The 22,757-nt window shown below is 34.6% G+C and overlaps 1 protein-coding gene across 4 annotated transcripts; it reads right to left on the reverse strand.

Annotated features, from left to right (window-relative positions):
- Positions 1-1,102: 1,102 nt before the first annotated feature.
- LOC129926466 (peptidyl-glycine alpha-amidating monooxygenase B-like) lies at positions 1,103-14,622 on the reverse strand. 4 transcript variants are annotated; one of them, XM_056030675.1, is made up of 11 exons: positions 14,521-14,622; positions 12,095-12,178; positions 9,229-9,375; positions 6,603-6,761; positions 5,438-5,510; positions 5,060-5,175; positions 4,793-4,878; positions 4,167-4,285; positions 3,850-3,982; positions 3,201-3,337; positions 1,103-2,875 (listed from the first exon to the last, which is right to left on the reverse strand). In XM_056030675.1, exons 4-11 carry the CDS (start codon positions 6,614-6,616, stop codon positions 2,741-2,743), a joined length of 813 nt encoding a protein of 270 aa, XP_055886650.1. In that variant the 5' UTR covers positions 6,617-6,761; positions 9,229-9,375; positions 12,095-12,178; positions 14,521-14,622; the 3' UTR covers positions 1,103-2,740. The 4 variants fall into 4 exon arrangements, with proteins under 4 accessions (XP_055886650.1, XP_055886653.1, XP_055886651.1 ...); XM_056030678.1 differs by having other exon boundaries at positions 5,060-5,180; positions 14,521-14,619; XM_056030676.1 differs by lacking the exon at positions 14,521-14,622 and adding an exon at positions 13,570-13,619.
- Between the last annotated feature and the right edge of the window lie 8,135 nt (positions 14,623-22,757).

Consider the following 22,757-nt stretch of genomic DNA (forward strand, 5'->3'; position numbering starts at 1 on the left):
CGCTCTAAATGTGGTAAGTTTTAAAAATCTTCTATTATGACTGGGATACTTTTTAGATTTCTAGCACTCCATAAAACATAAGTGCAAGGTGGAGTACAATGGAAGTCAATGAAGGATGAGAAATTTTTACCAACAGCATAGAACCAATGTCTTGCATACCCCACCAACAAGAGACAATGTTGATGTAGATATCACAAAACAACATCAACATGTTAAGACAAACACTAACACACAAATATAATGTGAGTACATGACATCAATAAAGTAGTACAAATATTTTGAACTTTCAAAGACTAGGTGATCATTCACTTTTGATTTCATTTTTCACAACAAACAAGTTAAATTTTTTTTTGTGGCAAAAACAAAATGGTTAAATGTCTCCACCAGATAAAAAAAAATCAATTGATAAACCTTCAACAGCCTAAAAAATATAATTGATTAATGAAACTGTACATAAGTAAGTTTTGAAGTACTAATACAATACTTTAGGGGGACCATCACCAGTTGAAACAAATATCAAACCCATTAAATCTTACATTCTGATTAGTATAAGCAAATAGTATTTGAAAGAGATTAATAGAACTGCTTTAAAAAAGTAAAGTTATTGACACAGTGCAGCATAGAAATCAAGAACCAAAGACTAAATCAAAAGCAGACAATGGATTGATGCACTAAACTAGCAGTAAACAGCTTGTTTATCAATGTTTTTGATTTATTTTAAAATTTTAGCTTTAATTCCAAAACTCTGCCTTAAAAGTTTAACTGTGTCTACCATGCTAATATCATTTCCTCTGAGTGTCTATAAATCTTTGCAGAAGTAACATCAAATGGGTTTGAGTATAAATATAACTATTACCAAGGAAAAAAATTCTGATCAACAGATTTAACTTGTGCTAATTTAAAATAAAAATTGGTTCAAATACATAAAAATCACACAAAAAATGATTAAGTTGTAATTTCATATTAGTTCTTAGTACATGTATGTAAATACATAAGTAAGAACTAAAAAATGTGGGTTGAAATCTACGTATGTATGCACTAGAACTTTATACCCTGAACATGTAGAAAATAAAAACAAAAACAACTCATAACATAACAAAAAGATTGTATGTCATAAATATAAATATCTGATAACCTCTTAAAATGTAATCAATTCATCTGAGGTGAAACAACAGTCAACAATCTTTAATTGAAATGATTTTCAGTTTCTGTGTCAAATTAAAATTATGTGATGCATTCAAAAGTTGCTAACATAAATAATTCTATTCAATATAACTGTAACTATATTTACAAAAAATACAATTTTTTTCATTTAGGTTTTTAAATTTAAAATTATTTTTATATCATGACATTTTTATTTTGATTCATCAGAAATTAGCTAAAATGTGCTCATTTCAACTACCAGTGTTTGTATGTAAAATGCCACTAAATATTTTGATTGCACCAAATAGTAACACTTTGGAAAACAAACATTTGACTAAACAATTGAATTAACAAATAAACATTGTAATATGGCATAAAAAGTTGAATGTCGAAAGATTTTAAACAAGCCTTAACAAGATTTTAAAATAAAGAAATGCAATACATGAATGAGAGTCTAGTAGTCAATCTAAGGAAGTCATAGTTTTCAAACACATTACATAAAACTAGTAACAATTTGGACAATGTTACCATCTAACAAGTTTTTTTTGTTTTTTAAATAAGATTTAATAATGACATGAGAAAGGGACCAGCAACATGGAAAGTTGTCTGGAACTCCATGTAGTCAAAAATGCTATAAAAAAACTAACCATATTATCCATATGAACATTTTAAAATTGTGCATAAAATGGCTAGTTTGCCAGGGTCACTAACACTAATGGTACGTTCACTAGATGAAATAAAGCCAGCTTTAGAATTGAAGAAGGAAATGGTGGAACATAACAGGAATGTTGAATCATCACAACCAAGTGAGCAAACAATCATTTGGTAGCTAATTAAGTTTTGAGAATCATTACAAAAAGAAAGTTGGCAGGCGTGTGCTTTGTAAATGACCTGGCATTATAACATCAAATCATTCATAAAATTAAAAAACAAAATATACTTATTAAATGATAATAATGCTGATAAATATTTTATTCAAAAGCAAACTTTCAACAAATATTAAACAAATTAATGAATTAAAAATTTTGATATCACATATTGAAATAAAAAGGTCAAATAGCCTTTGCTATCCAAAAAAAATCCAACATAGTAATCTTTTTTTCTTTTTTAGAATGACAAAAGCATTTTATAATTTTATTTTGAAAGTTTATGAGCTCAAAATCACTTAGTTATTGTAATACAACTTACAACTAATAACATGTAATATGGCTGCCTGGTTGTGCGGTTTGCACGCTGGACTGTCATTTGGATTTATCGATGGTCCCGGGTTCAAACCCTGCCCGCTCCCATCCCCCGTCGTCCTGCGGGAGATTTGGACTAGGAAGTAAACTATCTTCAACTCTGAAGGAACATCCGAAATATGTAAAACATTTTACAAAACATTTTTTTTTACATGAGGTGGGTCTATGGTTAATTATGTGTTTATGAGATTTAGTTGGTATCAGATTCAACATGTAAACAAGTTTAAACCCTGACTGTAATGGCAGAATATTATGATATGACCAACTAATAACAAAGAAAAAAAAATATTAATTTACACAATTTAGTCAGCCTTGAACTTTATTCGTCTTGGGAGGTGTCAAATAGTCTTTATCATCTAAATCATCTGGGTCAACCTCATGATCACTTTCCTCAGTACTAAGTCTATCAAAGCCTTTATGAGAATTCCAAGTAAAGCCTTTAAGGTTAAAAACCTTTCCCTTCTTTCCATGTCCATAACATTTAAATTTTCCTAATGAAAAAAAAAAAAAAGAAAGAACAAATATTAAATTGTAGAAAACATCAAAATTTTAACAAAAAGAATTTAAAAATTAAATGCCTGTTATGTTGTAAAGGTTTTTAAATGACCTGAATATATTATAAACCGCCCAATAATTTTTATTTCATTTTATAGTATTGATCATTAAACTAGAGGAAAGGATTAAAAATTCTGTAATTTAATAATATAAAAAATGTTTTAAATTTCATTCAATCTAGCTAAAAACTAAAACTAAAAAAAAATTTATAACACCAGACTGATGTGCCCTGACTAGAAGTAGCAACAAGATGACTGGTACCACAAGTAAGATGCCAATTGATGACAGAGGGAGAGACATCACTGCTATCTTTGATAGCCTCAGACAACTCTGTGGTATTGGTTTCACTCTGGTCCAATGGATTGCTGACAGTAACTGGCTCTGAGTACTTTCCTCAACTGTGGCATAAAATTGAATAAAGTTAAGGCATTGTAGCTTTTCCTAAGATGTCTACACAAATTACTTTTCACCTTATGAAACTAGGAAATTTCTTGAAAAATCTACACAGCTATTTGTAAACTTCAGTTGAGCCGAAGCAAAGTCTAAGTTATTTTACTTCTACCATTTTCTTTGCTCTAATAAAGAGTAAGCTAGTAGTTCACAATGACCACTCAATACGATAAATTCAATTATTGAAAAGATTTTCTTTCTGTATTACAATCATCGCTTGCACTTCTAATCAGATTCAATTTGCTTTTACATGTCTCTAAGGAAAGTGATAAAATTATAGACAATAAAAGAGTCCAGGACGTTTCATTCAGAGAGTAGTACAGATCACAAGTACATATTTAGATTAATACTGATGCAAACGTTTAAACAGCCAATTATAAACTAATAACAGACTTTACAAATGAACATTCACATCAACATTCATTACCAGGTGAATGTGAAAGCAATCTTCCTTATTTACCTTTGTTATGCTGTGAACTTGACTGTACTGTAACAGGTCTGCTAAACTTCCAAACACTTTCAGGGTCCAATTCCCCTACATAGATGCTATGTGTTACTGGATCTGCTGCTACATAATGTGGGTTTTGCATGTTCTGAAAGATTGTGGAGATTTTAATGTAGTTTCCCACGAGGTCAATACATTCAAAACATTTGTAAAAGTTGAATAAGAATAAATAAATAAAACATAACTTTCATAAATTATGTTACAATGAGAGAGATTAGCTATTTGTAGTTAAACTAAGCTGAGTTTTGTTGTCACATGAAATAGAACTTTACATCTGGTACATTCCACATTTCCAACAAATCTCCAGTATTTATGTCTGATGTGAAACCCTGGACAGTTGTATCAATGGGGCCATCAAAAGCAGGACCATTCACAGCATACAGTAAACCTCCTATAGAACAAAAAATGAGCTGTTTGATAATGCAGCAAACTACTGACCAAAATCTACAATAAAATATTAATGGTGATATTGTCACATTTTTCTTTGTTTACAAAATAATGAAGTCTCATCTTCTATTACCTATGTACCAGTAGAAACATAGTTTGAACTTTATAAAATGCTGATAAGGGGAAAAACCAACCAAGCTAAGCACATTTATGTAACCTAATTTATTTAGCTTAAAATCTTTATTTTGCTTAATATTTTTTTTAAGTTCTGGATGTTCCTTCAGAACTAAACATAACTATGTTCTAACCCAAACCTCCTGCAGGATGACAGGGGATGGCAGTGTTCAAACTCAAAACAATCCTGATGAGTTCGAAGGGCATACCACAAAATGTGGCTATTGAATACAATTCATATGGTATCTGGTTTTATAGTTTTAAATTGTTATCATGAAACATGACTTGAAAATCATGCACATCAAACTAAGAATCAGATATATATTTAGGAAGTTACCTGCACCAAACTGAACGTTCCTTTTCCCAAAGGACATCAAAAAAGTTCCATCTTTGGAAAATTTCAGAACTCTGCTATTACAGTACCTGTTTTACAAAAAGTAGGCTTGTAATAAAACAATCAAGATTTGATTATTTTTACATAATTCAAAATTTAAATTTAAAATATATTTTTTAATGCCTAATCAGTATCAATGGACACATTTATTTAAAGCAATATTTGCTGACACAATATATAATTACAATTAATTGCAAAGCCTAGTATTACCCATCAGATACAAAAAACTCTCCAGACATAAGAACAGCTACATCAGTAGGGTTACAAAAAAGATTTGTATCTTCACCATGTTGGAACTTCTGTCCTAGTGTCATTTTTGGTACAGTCTGACCTGGTGGTATTTTAAAAACCAAAAGAGAAACAAAATTATATTAATTTGTAGACCAAAAAAAAGTACAGTAGTGAAGGAAATCAATCTTAAATAACTAAAACAAATTAATTATTTTGTTACATTTTTTCATCTGATATCAAGTGCTATAATATTTAGTGTTAGAATTCTTGTGTTTTTTTTAAAGCTTTTATGTTGTCAATAAGATCAATTCAATTTGTTTAACACATGTTGAGAAGAACAACAAAGAAATGTTTTACCTGATGCATTGCTACATCTGTTAACCAAATATTTCCTTGATGGTCCGCTGTAATACAATGAGGCATAAAATACCTGAAAATAATACAAGTTGGGTTGCAGTCATCATTCAGGTTATTGAAACAAAGTTTACAATATTTTAAAAAAAAGGCAAATTTTCAAATCTGTGATGTTTCTTTAATATCTGATTAGTCATATAACATATTCCCCTTGTTAATTATTTGTTTTAACTCTCTCTTAATCAAGGATATTAATAAACAGGTAAACCTTGGAAATCTTTTTGATAACTTTCATAGCAATGTTTATGAAACAATATTAGGAATCAGCCTGCCATCTTTGTAAGCTAATGTTTTTTATGGAAGATAATACAATTACATTCTCTGGTATTACTCATTGGTTTGGTGTGCAAATTATTTTATTTAAAAAAAGTGATTACACTTCACATATCCTTTCATTTTAATCAATAAATGAATTTAAATCTTGTACATTTTTTTATACAATGCTATCTACTCATTATATCCCTTCTCAATGATCTATATTAATTTCAAAAAGAAAGGACATGGTGCACTAGGGATTTATATTTGGATAATGTTTGTGACTAATGAATGAGTTTCATTCTAAGCTGCATTTGTTTAATGTACATGTCTTAATACTAAATTGTGGGATGTGTGGCATAAACCCCTTGGATAGCTAACTAAAGAGGCTTGATTAGAATTTTAAATCTGAGAATTGACTCAATCTGAATTTTGTTTACAAAGCACCTGCTTGATCTGAAATATGATCCTAGAACTTGATCCTAAAATGTGATTTCTAGAGCTTCCTAAGCCTCTAATCTTTATGTATTGAAATTTTTCTAATGTGAAAGACAATGTTTGTTTGTTTTTATTTAATCTGACAAAATGAAACAAAAAAAAAAAGGAAAACTAGACATGTTAAAGTCTCAATTATAAAATTATAATGGCAGGATAAATTGTTGATAGGATGGCTGTTAAAAATGTATTTGCTATTGTGAATTGCTAGATTGCAAGCATATATAGCCCCCACCCCCAAAAAAAAGCATGATTCTGGAAAAAGGATCTCCCCTAAGACTGCATAACATTCTAATCTCTAGCTTGTTATCTTAAAAGAAACTGTTCTTTAAATCATAAGCAGATAAAAATACTTTACCAGCACTGCCTCATCAGCAATTTAAAGCCCTCTGGGCAAGTCCCTGGAACAGGAAGGTGAGGGATATTGCTTCCCACTCCCCAGATGATAGCAGAAGAATCCACATCTTTGTAGGGTACTTCTGCTGTCAACAGTTCCCATAAGACAACACCATAAGACCTGTAATTTAAAGAGTAATATGACACTTAAGTAAATTCTTACAAGATTCTTTGAAAAAAACTTATGACAAGTTTCTTGATATGAGACAGTGACTAAGGTTAAAGACTTAAAACCATTTCTTTATCACTGCACTTAGTTAAAATAGGTGAGTCTTTGTTGTTGTTTTTTTAAATTATAGAGCAATTATATTTATGAGCGTTGTCAGATCAAAAACAAAACACAATCTAATAAAATACACAGAAAGTCACATTTCCCCATATGAATTTTTTAAAAGTGCTCTTCTTCCCTAGTGCCATTACAGCAAAGAACGAGTTGCCTAATCAACAAGGAAAACCAATAACTTAGCAAAGTAAGTCTTTAATGAACATGTAAAGCTTAACATATGGATATTTGTAAGATGTAAATATTCATAAAAACTTTTCTAGTAAGATCAAAAGCAAAATATGTTTGATGTTAGTGTAAATTGATAAGAATTTTAGTTGGATTCTAGTGTAAGTTGGTGAAACTATTCTGTTTTTTGTATTGATAATTGTTCATAAAAAGATGATCTATACATTTGACATGAATTTGATGTACAAATATCCAATAAATCTTTTAACTAATATGAATTTAAAAATCAGTAAATATAAAATTCTTTAGTTACTATATAGTAAACCTTGTTTGCATAAAAGTATAACATATGAAAAGGATTTCAGATATTCTAGGAAGCAAGTCTTCCATTACTGGAAGGGGAAAACGTTCTCTTTTAAGTGCCTTGCTGAGAGGACAAGGATCTAAACAGATATGGAGTTTCCCAGATTTTTTAGGTGCAATCACATTCGACTGACCCAGTCAGTAATTTTATCAACAGGCACAATGATTCCTTTTTCTGTTAGCAGTTCTAACTCAGACTTTACTTTAGCCTGCATAGCTAAAGGTACACGACCAGATGGACATGTAACTGGTGTTATGACAGGATTCACTTCTAAGTGTACAACACCAGGTAATTCACCCTGCTGATCATCTAATACATCAGAGAACTGTTCAACTATTTTTGTCGATAACCTTGGTAGAGGCTTATCAACACTTTCAAAAGTATGATAGTTTATTGTAATTAGTCCCATTTTTCTGACGTTTTCTTCCCTAACAGGGGAGTTAAGTCATCTTTCACAACCACGAAATCAACACGATATCTCTTGTTGGTCTTTGGATTTTGTACTACGAGTTGTACCTTTCCACTCGAGTCAATCTGACACACAATCTTCTCACCAGCTATGATCATTTCAGCTTTTATGATCTTATTGTTTGGTCCACCTTGTACAGCAAGCACAGCCTCATCACTAGAAGATAATGAATAACAATCATCACTGTCCTCCTGTACACATTGCAGTTTCTTTTGGTTGCATTGAATGCCAAAACAATTTTTTTGTTTACAGATATTACATATTTTACCCCATGCAGGACACAGTTCCTTTTTAAATGGGTGATTTTGTCCACAAAATTTACATTTGCGCTGTTTATGAGCAGCATTCAGTTGTAGAATATTTTTGCGAGACAAAACAGCGAACGCCTCATCCTGAGGTGGTGAGGCATCAGATGTACCTGTTTCTAGTACCTTTAGTTGCAAGTCAGCAGCTTCATTTGCCTTCCAGATTTCTATACAAGTCTTGAGTGTTAGTTTATGTTCTTGTAAGAGTTCTTTCTTTGTCCTTGTGTCTCTGATGCCAACAACTACCATTCAGTCTCTTATTAATGACTCTTCCATATGGTTGCAAAAATTGCAAATTGCTCAAATGCACATATTATGTCTTGAACATTGTGCTTTGGTTTAAAGGTGATACTGTTGTATACTGCCAATGCCTCTGGGCCGATAGTGTGCAAGAACAGTGCTTTGGCATACTCTTCATCTATATCGTTTATTCTCTCTATAGTGCAATAGTTCAGCCACATTTGCTTGAAAAGCTTCCATTCCTCACACCCTTTCTTCACACTTAAAGGAGGTGGAGGGTTAATTCTTGGTTTAAAGTTAGTTTTACTTACAGTTTCCATTTTAGAACTTTTAGAAAGCTGCCTCCATGTTAAATTATCACAATAAACTAACAATACTGATGTTTAAAATTTACACTCCATTTTTATTAACGTGAAACAAGGAGAGAACAACCAGCAGAGACTAATACACAGTGAATACACACAACTGATACACTTAAGAGTAAACCGTGAACATACTGACAATAGAACAAGGTAGACTACAAGAAAACAAACAAACACACACACAAAATACATAAGCATAAATACACATATAAATGTAACAATGGCTACAATGTTGTAAGCCATAATAAAGCAGTGTAAAAAAGATTATATGACAATGAATTATTTTCTAAACTAAAGTATTTCAGAACAAAACCAGTGTAAGTGTGTGTATATTATAATATAGCAGTAAATTGCACCTGTTTATGTTTCTATACTAGCATTAGCAAAACAAACTTACCACGTAAAGCATTGGTTTCATTCAACTTAAAGGCTATGTTTGCATTCTCATGGAGCCCAAACATTTCTGGCTCATCTAAAAGTGGTAGAGATTCAATGTAAGCTTTGACAGTAGCCAATGTTTTCACAAGAGGTGGATAGTAAATACCTTTAAAAATAGTTAAAATTAAAAAATTACCTTCCATGGCACATACAGGAGATTTAATAAACAACAATTTTTTTTAAAAAAAAAAAGACTTTCTTTCTTATGGGGCTGATGACTTTTTGTAAGAGCAATTACTTTGCACTTAATTACTGATAATAAATCTTTTAAAAAGGAACAATTTTTACCCGTCTCAAGGAGCAGCCCCCCCCCCCCCCCCCATACCTGAAAAATCCTTGTTAAGCACATGCATAAATCTAGTCAAGGTTAAGAAGTTACTCATCAGGGAACTCCTGTATGCTGATGATGCAGCTATTGTGACTGATTCTGATATTCAGCTACAGTCCCTGGTTGACAAACTATCTGCTGCTTGCCAGAAGTTCGGCTTAAACATCAGTCAAAGCAAGACTAAGATACTTGTCCAAAACACAAACACTACACCTCAAGTAAGCATTAATGGTCAACCACTAGAAATTGTTGATCACTTTTGTTACCTTGGCTCTATCATATCCAGCAACACTCTACTGGATAAAGACATTAATAACAGGATAGCCAACGCAATGGCCATCATGTTGTCACAGTCTTAGTTGACATTGCATGATCTAAAGTTCACGTCATGTTAAGAGTTTAAAAGACATGTGGAATTCCTGATGTTGAAAACAGGAAATAGAATGAATAAAGTTGACTTTGAGTTCAGTCAAGTCAAATCAAGTTAGTAAGGTCTTGCTCCCGGTCCAGGAAGGTTGGATGTTGCTTCCTGGACTGGTGTATATATATGTATATAGCATGAAAGTCGATGGACTAGTGATTGTTGCTTAATAATATTTGAGAGCTGATTTCATTATGCGCTTATTGAATATTAAAGTATTATTCGTATTTCAATGGATATCTATAGTTGGAGCTCCAGTGTCACTAGTAGTAATCGTTCTTATTGTTACCCGCTGAGATGCGGACGTGATTTGTAACTAACATATATTGGATACATTTGATACCGCTGTTATGCGGATAGGATTGTTTATTATTTCTTGACTTGTAGCACTAACAAGGAGTGCAGTGTATTATTATTATTGTAGTAAAATAAACTTCATGTTTGTCTGCTGAAACGGACTTGTCGACTTCCACAGGACATTCTGTATGGCGATCTAATAGAAGGCAGGAGAGCCGCTGGTCACCCACTTTTACGTTATACGGATGTATGCAAACGCGACATGAAGCTCTTCAAAATCGACACTAGCAGCTGGGAAGAGGTGGCACTGGATAGATCCACATGGAGAGAGAGCATAAAGGAAGGGTCACAGATTGCAGATGTCATACACAGCAGAAGCAGAAAGAAGGGTGAAAATGCAACAGCGCATGGTGATTACATATGCCCAACCTGCGATCGCAGGTGTGTATCAAGCATTGGCCTCTTTAGTCACACAAGAAGTTGCAAAGAGAAAAGATCGTCTCTCTAGACGTAAAATGCCACAGGAAATCTAATCAGAATATATAAAATTCTAGTTTGGTAATACAGACAGACATGGCAACATTAAAAAAGAGTAGCCTAGACTAGCATTTAATAGATCTAGATCTATGATCTACAAGGTTCTAGTTTGCAAAATATTCTATTAATTGAACTCTTTGACAGATGGCTGCCTGGTCATGCGGTTTGCATGCTGGACTGTCGTTCAAACTTATCGATGGTTTCGGGTTCAAACCCTGCCCACTCCCATCCGCCGTTGTCCTGCGGGAGGTTTGGACTAGGAAGTAATTATCTTCAACTCTGAAGGAACATCCAAAACATGTAAAACATTTTACAAACAAACATGAATATATGCAGGAATACTTGCTGATGTATGTGTATTCAGGATATAGATTATCTAGGACTCCAGACCAAATTTAATTGTAAGATATTTATATTTTGAAAAAATATAAAGGTCAAACCAGAGTTTTCAAATGCGCCAATTAGCTGGTTATTCTTTTCCCCAAGTTATACTTAAACGGTCAAATTTGTAAGAAAATTGTTAAAGCAGTTTTCAAGATCTGTGTCCACCCAAGTATTTGTTTTTTTACCCTATGAAGAATTTGCAAGCTGATAATTATGAACTAAAAACTTTCTCACCCTGACAGACACAACAAAATCAGTCTTATTCAGATCTACTTTTACTATGTTAAATCTTTGCTCAAGTTGCATAGGATTCTGAAGTCAGATTAGAATGGATTTATTCTAATTTGTTATAACAACCTCAATTCTAATAGATTACATCCCTCTCTATGACACGCATCTTACACAGGAATATAAACTTGATCAGTTTTAGCCTTTCTAAGCCCTGCATCATTTCTACAATCTATATAAAATGTTGATGTGCCAAAAACCATTGACTATAACAGTACCTTATCCTAATCTAATCCCTTTACAAAATGTTAGTAGAATATTTTTCTAACTTACTGATGAGAAAGCAATTTGGAATATTTGTATTTTACATTAAAATATGTTGATCTGTGTTAAGGACAATGTGTGTGTACTGACTGAAGTAATACTTGTACGAAGACTAAGATGCTACTTTTGAAGGTTGGATCACAGATATGGTGTATAAAAGGAAAGTCACTACTGGTGAAAAAGGAAACCGGTCCATAATTTAGTTCTAGTTTGCAATCTGCTAATACACATTGACATATGCATCATATAAATTGAATAGGACATAACTTCAAAACATACTTTATTTTGATTATACATTACAATTACCTGATTCCGAGTATTTATATTTTGGTTTTTAGGTTTCAGGTTTGAAAAGTAAATTGTCCTTAAGACATCTTTCATCTTGAGCATCTGTAAAAGAAGTTTTTAAAAATTCAATTAATTGTGTTTTATACTGAAAAAAAACAACAACACATAAATATCAGCAATATTGATAAATTTGGAAATTATTGAATATTAATAAACTGTTAAGTCTTTGATGGATGCGTACAGGGGCGGACTGGAAGTCAAAACCGGCCCAGGCATTTCTATGCAATCTGGCCCCCAACATGCCATATGAGGGAGATCGAATTATACATCTCCTCAAAATCATTATGCTAAGTTTGATAAGCTGACAAATAAGGTTGTAGTGTAACTGAGTTGATTTCCTGCGTGCGTCCAGCATGTCAGAAGGTCATGCCCAGTGTGTGTGTTTCATGTCCAGTGTGTATGTGTGTGTATAGACTGCATCAGTGTTATGCGAGACGTGCTGGTTTCATTCACTGTTTACTGTGGTCTAATTTTGTGGAATAAAGCCATGTTATTGGTATTCTGGTCGTTATCATTTCATTTCAACGGTGTTGAATGTTTCTAATTTCACTCTAAGAGTTGTAGCTTCATGACCTTCTTTTTCCTTTTGGGAGTATAGTATCTTGAGCACATCAAAATAACTGTATCTCATTTTTGTTAGAGCATCCTTTCTTGATGACCACATTGTAGGACAAAACTTTTCAAAGTGTAATAGAGACTTTACTCTCCATATTAGATTTAAGACACCCCATCTTGCTATGTTGTGAGCATAAAACACATACGCATTTTTTACCAAGAATAGACAGCAGCAACTTCTTGAACACAGCGGACGGAATCATTCAAGATCAAGCTTAAGTTGTTGTTAACGCACATTGTGATTAGGCTAGTCACCATTTAGATAAGCGGGATGAAAGCAGCTCCTTAGGCATACATACAAAATTGAGGATATTTGGATAGCTTTTTTCAAAAATCATCTTTTAATTTTTTTTTCCCTTTTAGTGGGCTTTGGTTGTTAGTCATTGACACAAGCGCAATGAATGACTTGCGGCTATGGGCCCCTATTGGTCGTGGGCCCAGGTTCATTAAACCGTTTCACGTCATGGATGCTACGCCACTGTGTATACAGATGTAGGCTATTACATTATTTCGGAAAATGCATTACACAAGTAGCCCTTTAATACGCTTAGACAATCATGACGCTCTGATTGTTTTTTTTTTTTTATAAAAGAGTATTATATAATCTTTTTACAATTTACTACGAGTCTTGGTGGCATTCATGCTTCCCTTCCACTGCCCCTACTGGCCCAATTGGGTTCTGGCCCACCGGGCATTTGCCTGAATGCCTATATAGCCAGTCTGCCCCTGGATGTGTATAGTTTTAAAATTGTAGTGGTATTTTATTTTAAAATTATTTTTTTTTGTTGCGTTTAAGAAAATGTGATAATCATTCTTACTTCTTATAAATAATTAAATGTGGGCCATCTTTGGTCTAATGACAAAAAAAGTTTGGTCTAGCTGGTTATATAGTTGCTGATAAAATACTTTTCTCTCTAAACTCATTTTAGAAAGACAGGCCCATTTCTGTTACTTCTTTTATCCAGCTAGGTGCTTAAAGCCTAATATATAGTAAGTCTATCTGCTGAGCAAAATCCATATAGAAAGTCTATAATCATGTTTGATATAGCATGCACTGTTATGTCATTATCACAAGTATAATCAAATTTTAAAAGAAAGAAGACAGTGTAAATATTTTAAAATAATATATTTTTTGTTTACACATACAGATAAGCATATGGCATGCATAAATCTAGCCAGAATATATTAAATTCTAGTTTGGTGATACAGACACAGACATGGCTACATTAAAAAAGAGTAGCCCAGAGTAGAGTAATGGATCTAGAATCTAGATCTATGATCAACAAGGTTCTAGTTTGCAAAATGTTCTTGATTAGTAGATCTAGACTTATAATCTTATTGGAAGGAATATATGTTACTGTATGTAAAATTGCTTTCTGTTTTAGTACGTATCTCTGCATTTTTCAAATTTGTTGAAACAGGCCAGAATCTAGCTAGATTAATCTAGAAATCTAGATGTATTCTTTGCGCTAATATGTCTAGTTTTTAGGAGGGTCGTGGCAGGTTCATCAGCTTATGAACTATCAGATTCAGATCTAAAATCTAGATCTAGAATAATCTAGATCTAACAGTACTACTAGTTACTAAGACTAAGTTAGTAGTATAAGTATTAGACCAGTCACCAGTTATTAGAGTTAGACAGTTAGACTAACTATTAATTAAAGTATTAGATCTACTACTCATTAGTAACACTGACACTAAAACTAGTAAAACTATCACAATGAACAGTTAAACAAATCACTGTTATCTGAATCAATAAGGTCTTTTACATGTTGATCTGAATATAATTTAGATCTACAAGTTTTAGAGGATCGACCCATTTCCAAACATAAACAACAACAAAAAAAAAAGACGACTTTCTGTAATATTAAAACCACGTTGAAGGAAGTAAACCATGAACTCTTCTGCAAGCGGAAATCACGTAGATTTAGAATATAAGCATTTAAAATCATTAACCAAGAATAGGAACGAAACAAAGATGTTTAACTGCACCGACGACAATGTTGACGCTTAATCGGCTTTTACAAAAATGACCGACGCTATTATCGTCGCTTGGGAGATAAAGAGCTAGATCTAGAATCTAGATCTATAATTCTATATAGACTAGACCAGCGGTTCTCAACCTTTTTAGCTCCTCGACCCCCTAATCCAATTTTAAACTAGACGGCGACCCCAACCATACAATCTTTTTCGTTCATTGGCTGAGGCAAATGTGATTTACCTGATTAGATCATCTCCATAGAAATATTTCATTCCGCAATGGCGTTACGATGTAATTAATCGACAGTAATTTCGGTTGTTGAAAAAGTATACTGCAACAACGAAGATGTGGTCCGCAACAAACATTTTCAAATAACAATTATAAAAGAGAAAAGAAAGAAGTAACTACCAATAAAAATCACGTCTACTTTCATTGATGATACATTCACTTAAGTGTCATTCGTATCTCCTGGCTATTTGTCAGTGTTCTTAGATCTATCTCTATTAGTATTACTCCCACTTTTTATTTTATTAATACTTGACGATCGTTTCATAATTTGTCCAGTAATAATATAATCTGAATGATTTTCCAAACCTACGTCATCTAAAAGTATAAATGTATTTCGACTATAGAACACATATGCTTGTTACAACACGTTAGAGCAGGGGTTCTCAACCTGTGGGTCGCCACCCCCTTGGGGGTCGATTGACCATTTGCCAGGGGTCGCCTAAGACCATCGAAAATATGGATTGTTATTGTCTACTCTTCTATTGCTGTATGTGTGTGTGGGGGGGGGGGGTCGCGGCAGAGTGGGGGATTGTAAAAAGGGGTCGCCGAACTTAAAAGGTTGAGAACCGCTGCGTTAGAGACACACAGAAATATATTTAAAAAAAAACAACTTCCGATGAAAATAGCCCCCCACCCAAAAAAAATTATCTTAGGCGACCCCTCGCAAATAGTCATTCGACACCCAAAGGGGATGATTTAGCTCTAGATTTAGACATACAATACATCTAGATCTAGATTAAAAATCATTAAATGTAGCATTTGGCTCTGGATCTAGATTCTAAGAACATATCTAAATCTAGTATTATAGTATCTAGACTACTATAAATAGACTATATATCTAATCTAGATATACGTATAGATTATAGTCTATATTAAGTATTTAGATCTAGATAATCCCGCCATCCCCTAGGCCTAGGCATTCGAGGACACATCAGTTTACCTGGTTGACCTAAAAACAAAACATGGGCTGCTCTGAAGTATCTATAATCTATATGGTCTATATATATATTAAACACAGTCAGTGTCTGACAAAAGAATAAGGCCCCAAAGTCAGTACTGAATATTTTTCCGGAAGGGGGGGGGGGCTAAAAAGCTATGATAGCTTGTGAACTGTGTTACCTATACATCTAAATCTAGATAAATTCCGCCTTCTCCAAGCCACCTGGATGACCAAAAAAAAAAAACGTATCTTCGAGCACGCTCAGTGTCTGTCGCACACACATACAAAAAGCATCAACGTACCAGCATGCTTAGTGTTTGTGACCTCATTAACGGCTTGACCTTAGCTACTTGGTCGATCAATAATTGGCTCCTCCCACTAGCATCATTGTTGTCAATAAAACTAGAGCAATGTTTTGGGGCTGTGCAGATGGTCTTGTTTATACCTGTGTGTTGCGCTTTCACTGAACTTTTTCTAGTGTGTCTTGACTTGGTCTGATGGCTGTGCGTGGATTGAGTCTTGAGATTTGTTACTTTACACTGAAAATGTGTGAATGTTGGAAAGTGGCATTGTGTAAGGAGAAAGGGGGTGTAAACAGAATAATAGAGTTTGTGTTTGAGTGTATTATTTTATCCATTTGTAATGACATTATTATCTGTTTCAAAGGAGTGTCTTTGCAACACATTGCGCTTTGTGGCAATATATATATATATTGAGAGAGAGAGAGAGAGAGAGCTGTGCTGGTAGGAGGTGCTAACAAAGGGGAAATGCGTGGTTTTTTTTTTTCAAGGACACAGTTTTTTTTTATTCGAATTTTATTTTTAAAATCAGTAATAATTATACAGTTTAAGAATAAATAATAATCTTAGCGCGATATTACTGATAGCTTATATTAGAATAGTCACTAGTAGATCTTAAATTTACAAAAATCCTACACACACGTAACTGCTGCACGCTAGATCCATTTTTTTCAAAAATAGGGCGGGGTAAGACACACTTGACCTGTGTAAAAGTGTTGGCCTCCTTCAGTCGTACAACGACTAAGGTTATTCTCGCAGAACACTTTTTCATGTATATAACTGTGGAGCCCTATTGTGGAGAGACATTCCAGTCCACATTTTACGCAAGTTAAGGTGGCATATTTCGCTTTGTTGGTCTATCTAGATGAGCCGGACATTTTTGTATAGCACGCTTTTTTTTTTCCAGAGCTGAGGTCCATCTTTTTTCACTGTCCATACATTTCTTGGTCACCATCTCTCTCCACGTAGTGCGTTCTAGGGCTATGTCTTCCCAGTATCATTTTTCACTGTTTTGAGGTCCCGTTTTATCTTATTTTATATAATACAGACGTTACTTCAAAAAAAAAAGAAGATGATTACGTCATACACATCATGCATTAAGTCATGCATATTAACCAATGACCTAAATTCTGCCAAGTCACTGGTTTTCCTGGCTAGCTCAGGCAACCGTTTTATTATATCCAGATCTAGATTTTTCCTTGACAAATGTTATTTGTTCGCTACTCAATACAAGGCAGTCTTTTCATCATTTATAGCAACTAGTCAACGTATCGAGACATCGACTATACACGCTAGGCCTATCTGACCAATCCGGAGGGATGTGGATGAAAGTGTTACATTTTTTCCCTAGGGCTGATTACCCGAATGCTCTGAGCATATAACTGTCTGTGTAGATCAATAAATCTAGATATCAATACAAATGTTTAGGCCTATCTATAATATATCTGTTTAAGTTGAAACTATAAAAACAAAGATTCTCCTGTTAGTAACAAAGTATAGTTTGGTGCTAATTAATTACTTAAAACCTCTAAATATTTTGTGGGAGGGATTGCGAGCCGATTTATTAATAAAGAATCCTGACAAAGACCGCGAACAAATACCAAGAATTTAGCGGAGTTGCTTTACGAGATTCACCAACCCCACTTTTAATTATTTTTTTTTACACTCGCCTTGTAATTGTTTTAACTGCATTCTTCTTTCAAGCAACATTTCCTCCACTACTGCTAGCAAGCACTTATATAAACGCACTTTGTTGTGTTTCATATTATCGTTTAATGTTTTTGTATAGTTCCTTAAAATAGACACAATTTCTCTGCGAATCAAAAACGTCGGGTCAACCCACACATGCTTAAATTAAGAGCATGGTTCCACCCGAGTGGCTAAGAAGACTGCCCACAATGCAGATAGAAGTTGACTGTGTCACATTTGATGTCAAGGACACAAGGCGGGAGAGAAAATTTCCGAAACTTAAAAAGCTGATTAGTCCCTTTTGAATCTTTTGGAAACGTATAATTACCACAGAATGAAAACCACGAATAAAGAATCGAGATGCCCCAATTTTTTTTGACATGCTGATATTCGATTTAATGTTCGGTTCGGTCGGATCTAAAGTTCGGTTTCAAGTTTAGTTGGATTTTATGAAATTAAGCTATAGCAAAACTAAGTAATTGGGTTCAATGCAATTTATTTGTTAAAAAACTTGAAACTTCACACATACAATGATAAAACAAAACAAAAAAAAAACAACAACACACTAGCTATATCAAACCCGAAATATTCAAATTGCTGCAGTCAAATTACACATAGGATCGAAGCAGTAAAAGGGTTGATTATTGAAATAAAGTAGCTAATTAGTCTACTGTCAGTTTATCAATCAGGGCTTATGTTGTATTTGAGAAATATCACTATTTTTATGTTTCAGGCTTAGATTAAGCCTTCGCTCACTGATTGTCAATGTACATTGAAAATACACTTCCACTGGCAGTAGGCCTATTTATGGCAGGAAGGGTTAGGTTTCAGCAATCAACTCAAGAAAACATTAAGATATGGTGAATTGATATAAGCTATGTAAGAACACTTACAGTTACAAATGATGATACATAAATAAAGTAAGCTTAAAATAGTTTCTCAATTTTTTGAGATGACAAAATAGTTTTAATCGACTTTGATTTGTTTTGCCTTAAAAAAAAGTGGTTTATTGTGCTGGTATTCATAGTATGCGAATAGTAGAATATATGCATCTGTTTGGAACCCCTCAACTCAAAGAAAGTGAATAAACTGTAACAGACACAAAATAGAGCAGTGGGATTCATAACAATCGAATATTCTTGTTTGATTAGACAACACCTTTTGTAAAATCGCTAAATTTAGAAACCTTTAGGATAGAAGACTTAAAAGTAAGTGCTTTCCTTGTGCCAGGGGCGGACTGGCTTTAAGGGCAAACGGGCAAATGCCCGGTGGGTCGGCACCAAATGGGCCGGTCTGGTCGAGAGCCGGGTATGGGGCCTTTATATGTTACCCGGACCTCGACCCAGGCAAGCTGTCAGGCGCATGCGGCCTCGCTGAAGTACGGCGGTTATCACAGCATTACGCCATATAGGGGGAAAACTCCGTAAAAAAGGAAACCATTGCGACTTCTGTTGTAACGGTTACCGATTCTAGATCCTGCCCACACACACACCGAAAAAATCTTGACTACAACATGCTATTTGTGGGCCGGTTTATATGGTAATGCCCTGGCCGATTTTGATACCCAGTCCACCCCTGCCTTGTGCTATTAGAGCATTGAATGGGTTATTTGAGTCAGCCAGGAAAACCAATGACTTGGCAGAATTCAAGTCATTGGATAACATGCATGACTAGATTGACACGCGTAAGATGTAATCATCATCTTTCTTTTTAAGTGACGTCAGTAATTTATAAGATGAGAATCAATGCCATCGTCAGAATCTTTTGCTCTCTTTGTAATGCAAATAATTTTCGAATTTATGTCTCGTGTCAATAATGTACTATAATAGAACAATAAGCATTTCACTGAGTGATTGATTGCCTAACTTTTAACTACTAATAAATTAATAATATACGTTAAAATACAAGAAAAGTAATATTTTTTTCCCCACATTCAAAAAGGTGCCGGTACGCCGTATCGATGCCTTCCGTCACAAATAAAGCCCTGCGTATATAGATCTGTATATATATTGCTCTATATAGGCCTATACATAGAAAGAGAGACAGAGACATTTATACAGTATTATTATTTTTTCATTATTTGTAAGTTGTCTTTTTTATATTGACTTAGGCCTACATTTTTTAATAGATCTTTTCATGAAGTTGGATGTTCATGTCATTTCTTTTTTAGCTTCTAAGAAAAAGAATCTTACCTTTGCGTAATATATAATCCAAACTTTGCCTGTAATACTCGTATGATTATAATAATCCAATCTGTTGAAGAATCTAATTATTCCAATATCTGAACTTCACTGAAGCACATTTCTATACAAAAAGTAAATGATCGAAAAGAAATATGTGCGCGCATGAACTGCAATAACACGTCTGCTTTCACTAAAAATAGGTCAAACTTTTTTCCCGTGTCTGAAACAATTCATGTAAAAATCAAGCTAACACATTAAGAAACCCGGCCAATACAATGTTTGGTATCTCTCGCATGAATGACCTTTATTGTAAATTTACTATAAATATAGAATCTACTACCAAAAAACTACTACTACTAGAATCTACTACCAAAACATCTGACACATAGTGAGTACGCGATGCCGTGTGTAGGATACTATCTTGGATTGGATGCCTTCCAAGTTACTATTTTGAACCAACAGCATGAGTCTCAAAAGAAACAAATCAGATACAATGGTGACATATCAGCTTATTTCTCTGTAAAGAATGGCGTGAAGCATGGCTGTATACTTGCTCCAAAGACTCCAACCATCTTTCGTCTTACCAAAAGATTGCCTTTGGCATACGGTCGTCCCCCGTACGATATACATGCCCTGCCCAACGTCGCTGTCAAACTATTATAAGCAATCCCTCTATCATGTCCATATCGCATTCACAAGAACATCGCTGCTTGTGATGCGGTCTTGCGGCTCTTGCCAGCGTATGTTCCTGGAGGAGCGCAGACGTCATTGGGAAAAGCGTTCAAGAAGTATCTGCTTTCTGTATAGTACCCATTTCTCCGATCTTTATAGAAGGGTAGGGAGAACCACTTCTCGGTAGACACTGATCTTTGTAGACAGCCAGGGCGATTTATTCCATTTCCGCCACACTCTCGCTTGGAGGCGTCCGAAAACATACAAAACATTGAAAAGGATCATTTTTTAAAAGACATAATAAATGAAAATGTATAATGATTCTAATACATTGAGCACCAAAATGCCCGGTGTCAAAACGTTCTGCTTCGCACACACACAGATGTGATGAAGGCAGGGCATTTTCTTGAAAAAGCAGCAAGCTGAAAATTATCGTTACAGCAACCTTACGCTTACTTAACAGACTTGAATCCACATATTGGGCATTGGCCAGGGAATACCCGGCATTTTGCGAAGTGGCCGGCCAAAGTAGAATAAACAATTTTAGTTACAAGTGATCGAGTAATGACCACACACCTGAACTGGCCAGTTTTAATTTTGGCCGATATGCCTGTATTATTTTAGTTTTACAATTATTCGAGGGTGTGAGGTCCTTTACAGCTGGTACGCTAAGCTTTTTTTTTTTTTTTAATGTTGTTTTTGTTCAGTCCCTCCTAAATTTCGTGACATTTTGTTTTTCTATTCGCTGCTTCGCTTTTTTTTTTTAAATTTTGTTCTTTATCAAAAGGACACTTTTGTATTCGAGGGCATATTTTGAGTTGTAGGCATACAATTTTTCAAGCTGTTATCGCTTGTTGGAGTATCTTTTGTTACCCCAGTTTTTTTTTTTTTTTTGTTTTGTTTTTAGACTGGTGGAACTTCCCTAATAGCCTCAGAGCTGTAGCCTATCTGTGTTTATTATTCTATTTTCTATATTTTCATTCATTGGCCTCCTTCAGTCGTAGAACGACTATGATTCATCTCAGAGCACACTTCCTCGTGTGGCTGTGGAGCCCTATTTTGGAGAGACACTTCCGTCCACAGATAGCGCAGGTTAAGGTGCCTTTTGCTTCGGTGGTAGAGGAGCCGTTTTTCGGATTGTACGTTTTTCTCCCTGAGCTGAGACCCATGTACTTTCACTGTCCATAGCTTTCTTGGTCACTGTCTCTCTCTCCATCTGTTGCGGTCCAGAGCTATGTCTTCCCAATTGTCAGTATTGATGTTCACTGATTTGAGGTCACGTTTTATTACATCTATGTAACGGAGGTGGGGGCGACCAGTTTTTTCTTGTGCCAGTCGCGAGTTGACCATACAGGATGACTTTCGAGATGCGCTTGTCCTCCATCCGGCGAACATGTCCAAGCCAGCGCAAACTGCGTTTTCTGAGGGCTGTAAAGATGCTGCGAATACCTGATCACGCAAGGATCTCAGTATTGCACACTTTTTCTTTCCACGTAACATTCAAGATCCTACGGAGACATCTCAAATGGAAGGAGTTCAGTTTTCTCTCTTGCTTTGCGTAGGTGGTCCATGATTCACTGCCATACAGCAGTGTACTCATAACGCATGCCTTGTAGACTTCCATTTTGGTCACCGTAGTTAGCTTATTGTTTTCCCAAAGTCTTGGTCTGAGTCTAGCGAAGGTCGAGGCAGCCTTTCCTATGCGTTTTTTTTTATCTCCTCTTCTAGAGACAGGTCATCTTTAATTGTGGATCCCAGATAGCAGAATTCGTTTACGGCGTTTGTTTGTTTTAAATGTTTCGGATGTTCCTTCAGAGTTGAAGATAATTACTTCCTAGTCCAAACCTCTCGCAGGACGACGGGGGATGGGAGCGGGCAGGGTTTGAACCCTGGACCATCGATAAATCTGAACGACAGTCCAGCGCGCAAACCGCACGACCAGGCAGCCATCCAG

This window comes from Biomphalaria glabrata, chromosome 5 (genome assembly GCF_947242115.1).
Source record: "Biomphalaria glabrata chromosome 5, xgBioGlab47.1, whole genome shotgun sequence".
NCBI lineage: Eukaryota > Metazoa > Mollusca > Gastropoda > Planorbidae > Biomphalaria > Biomphalaria glabrata.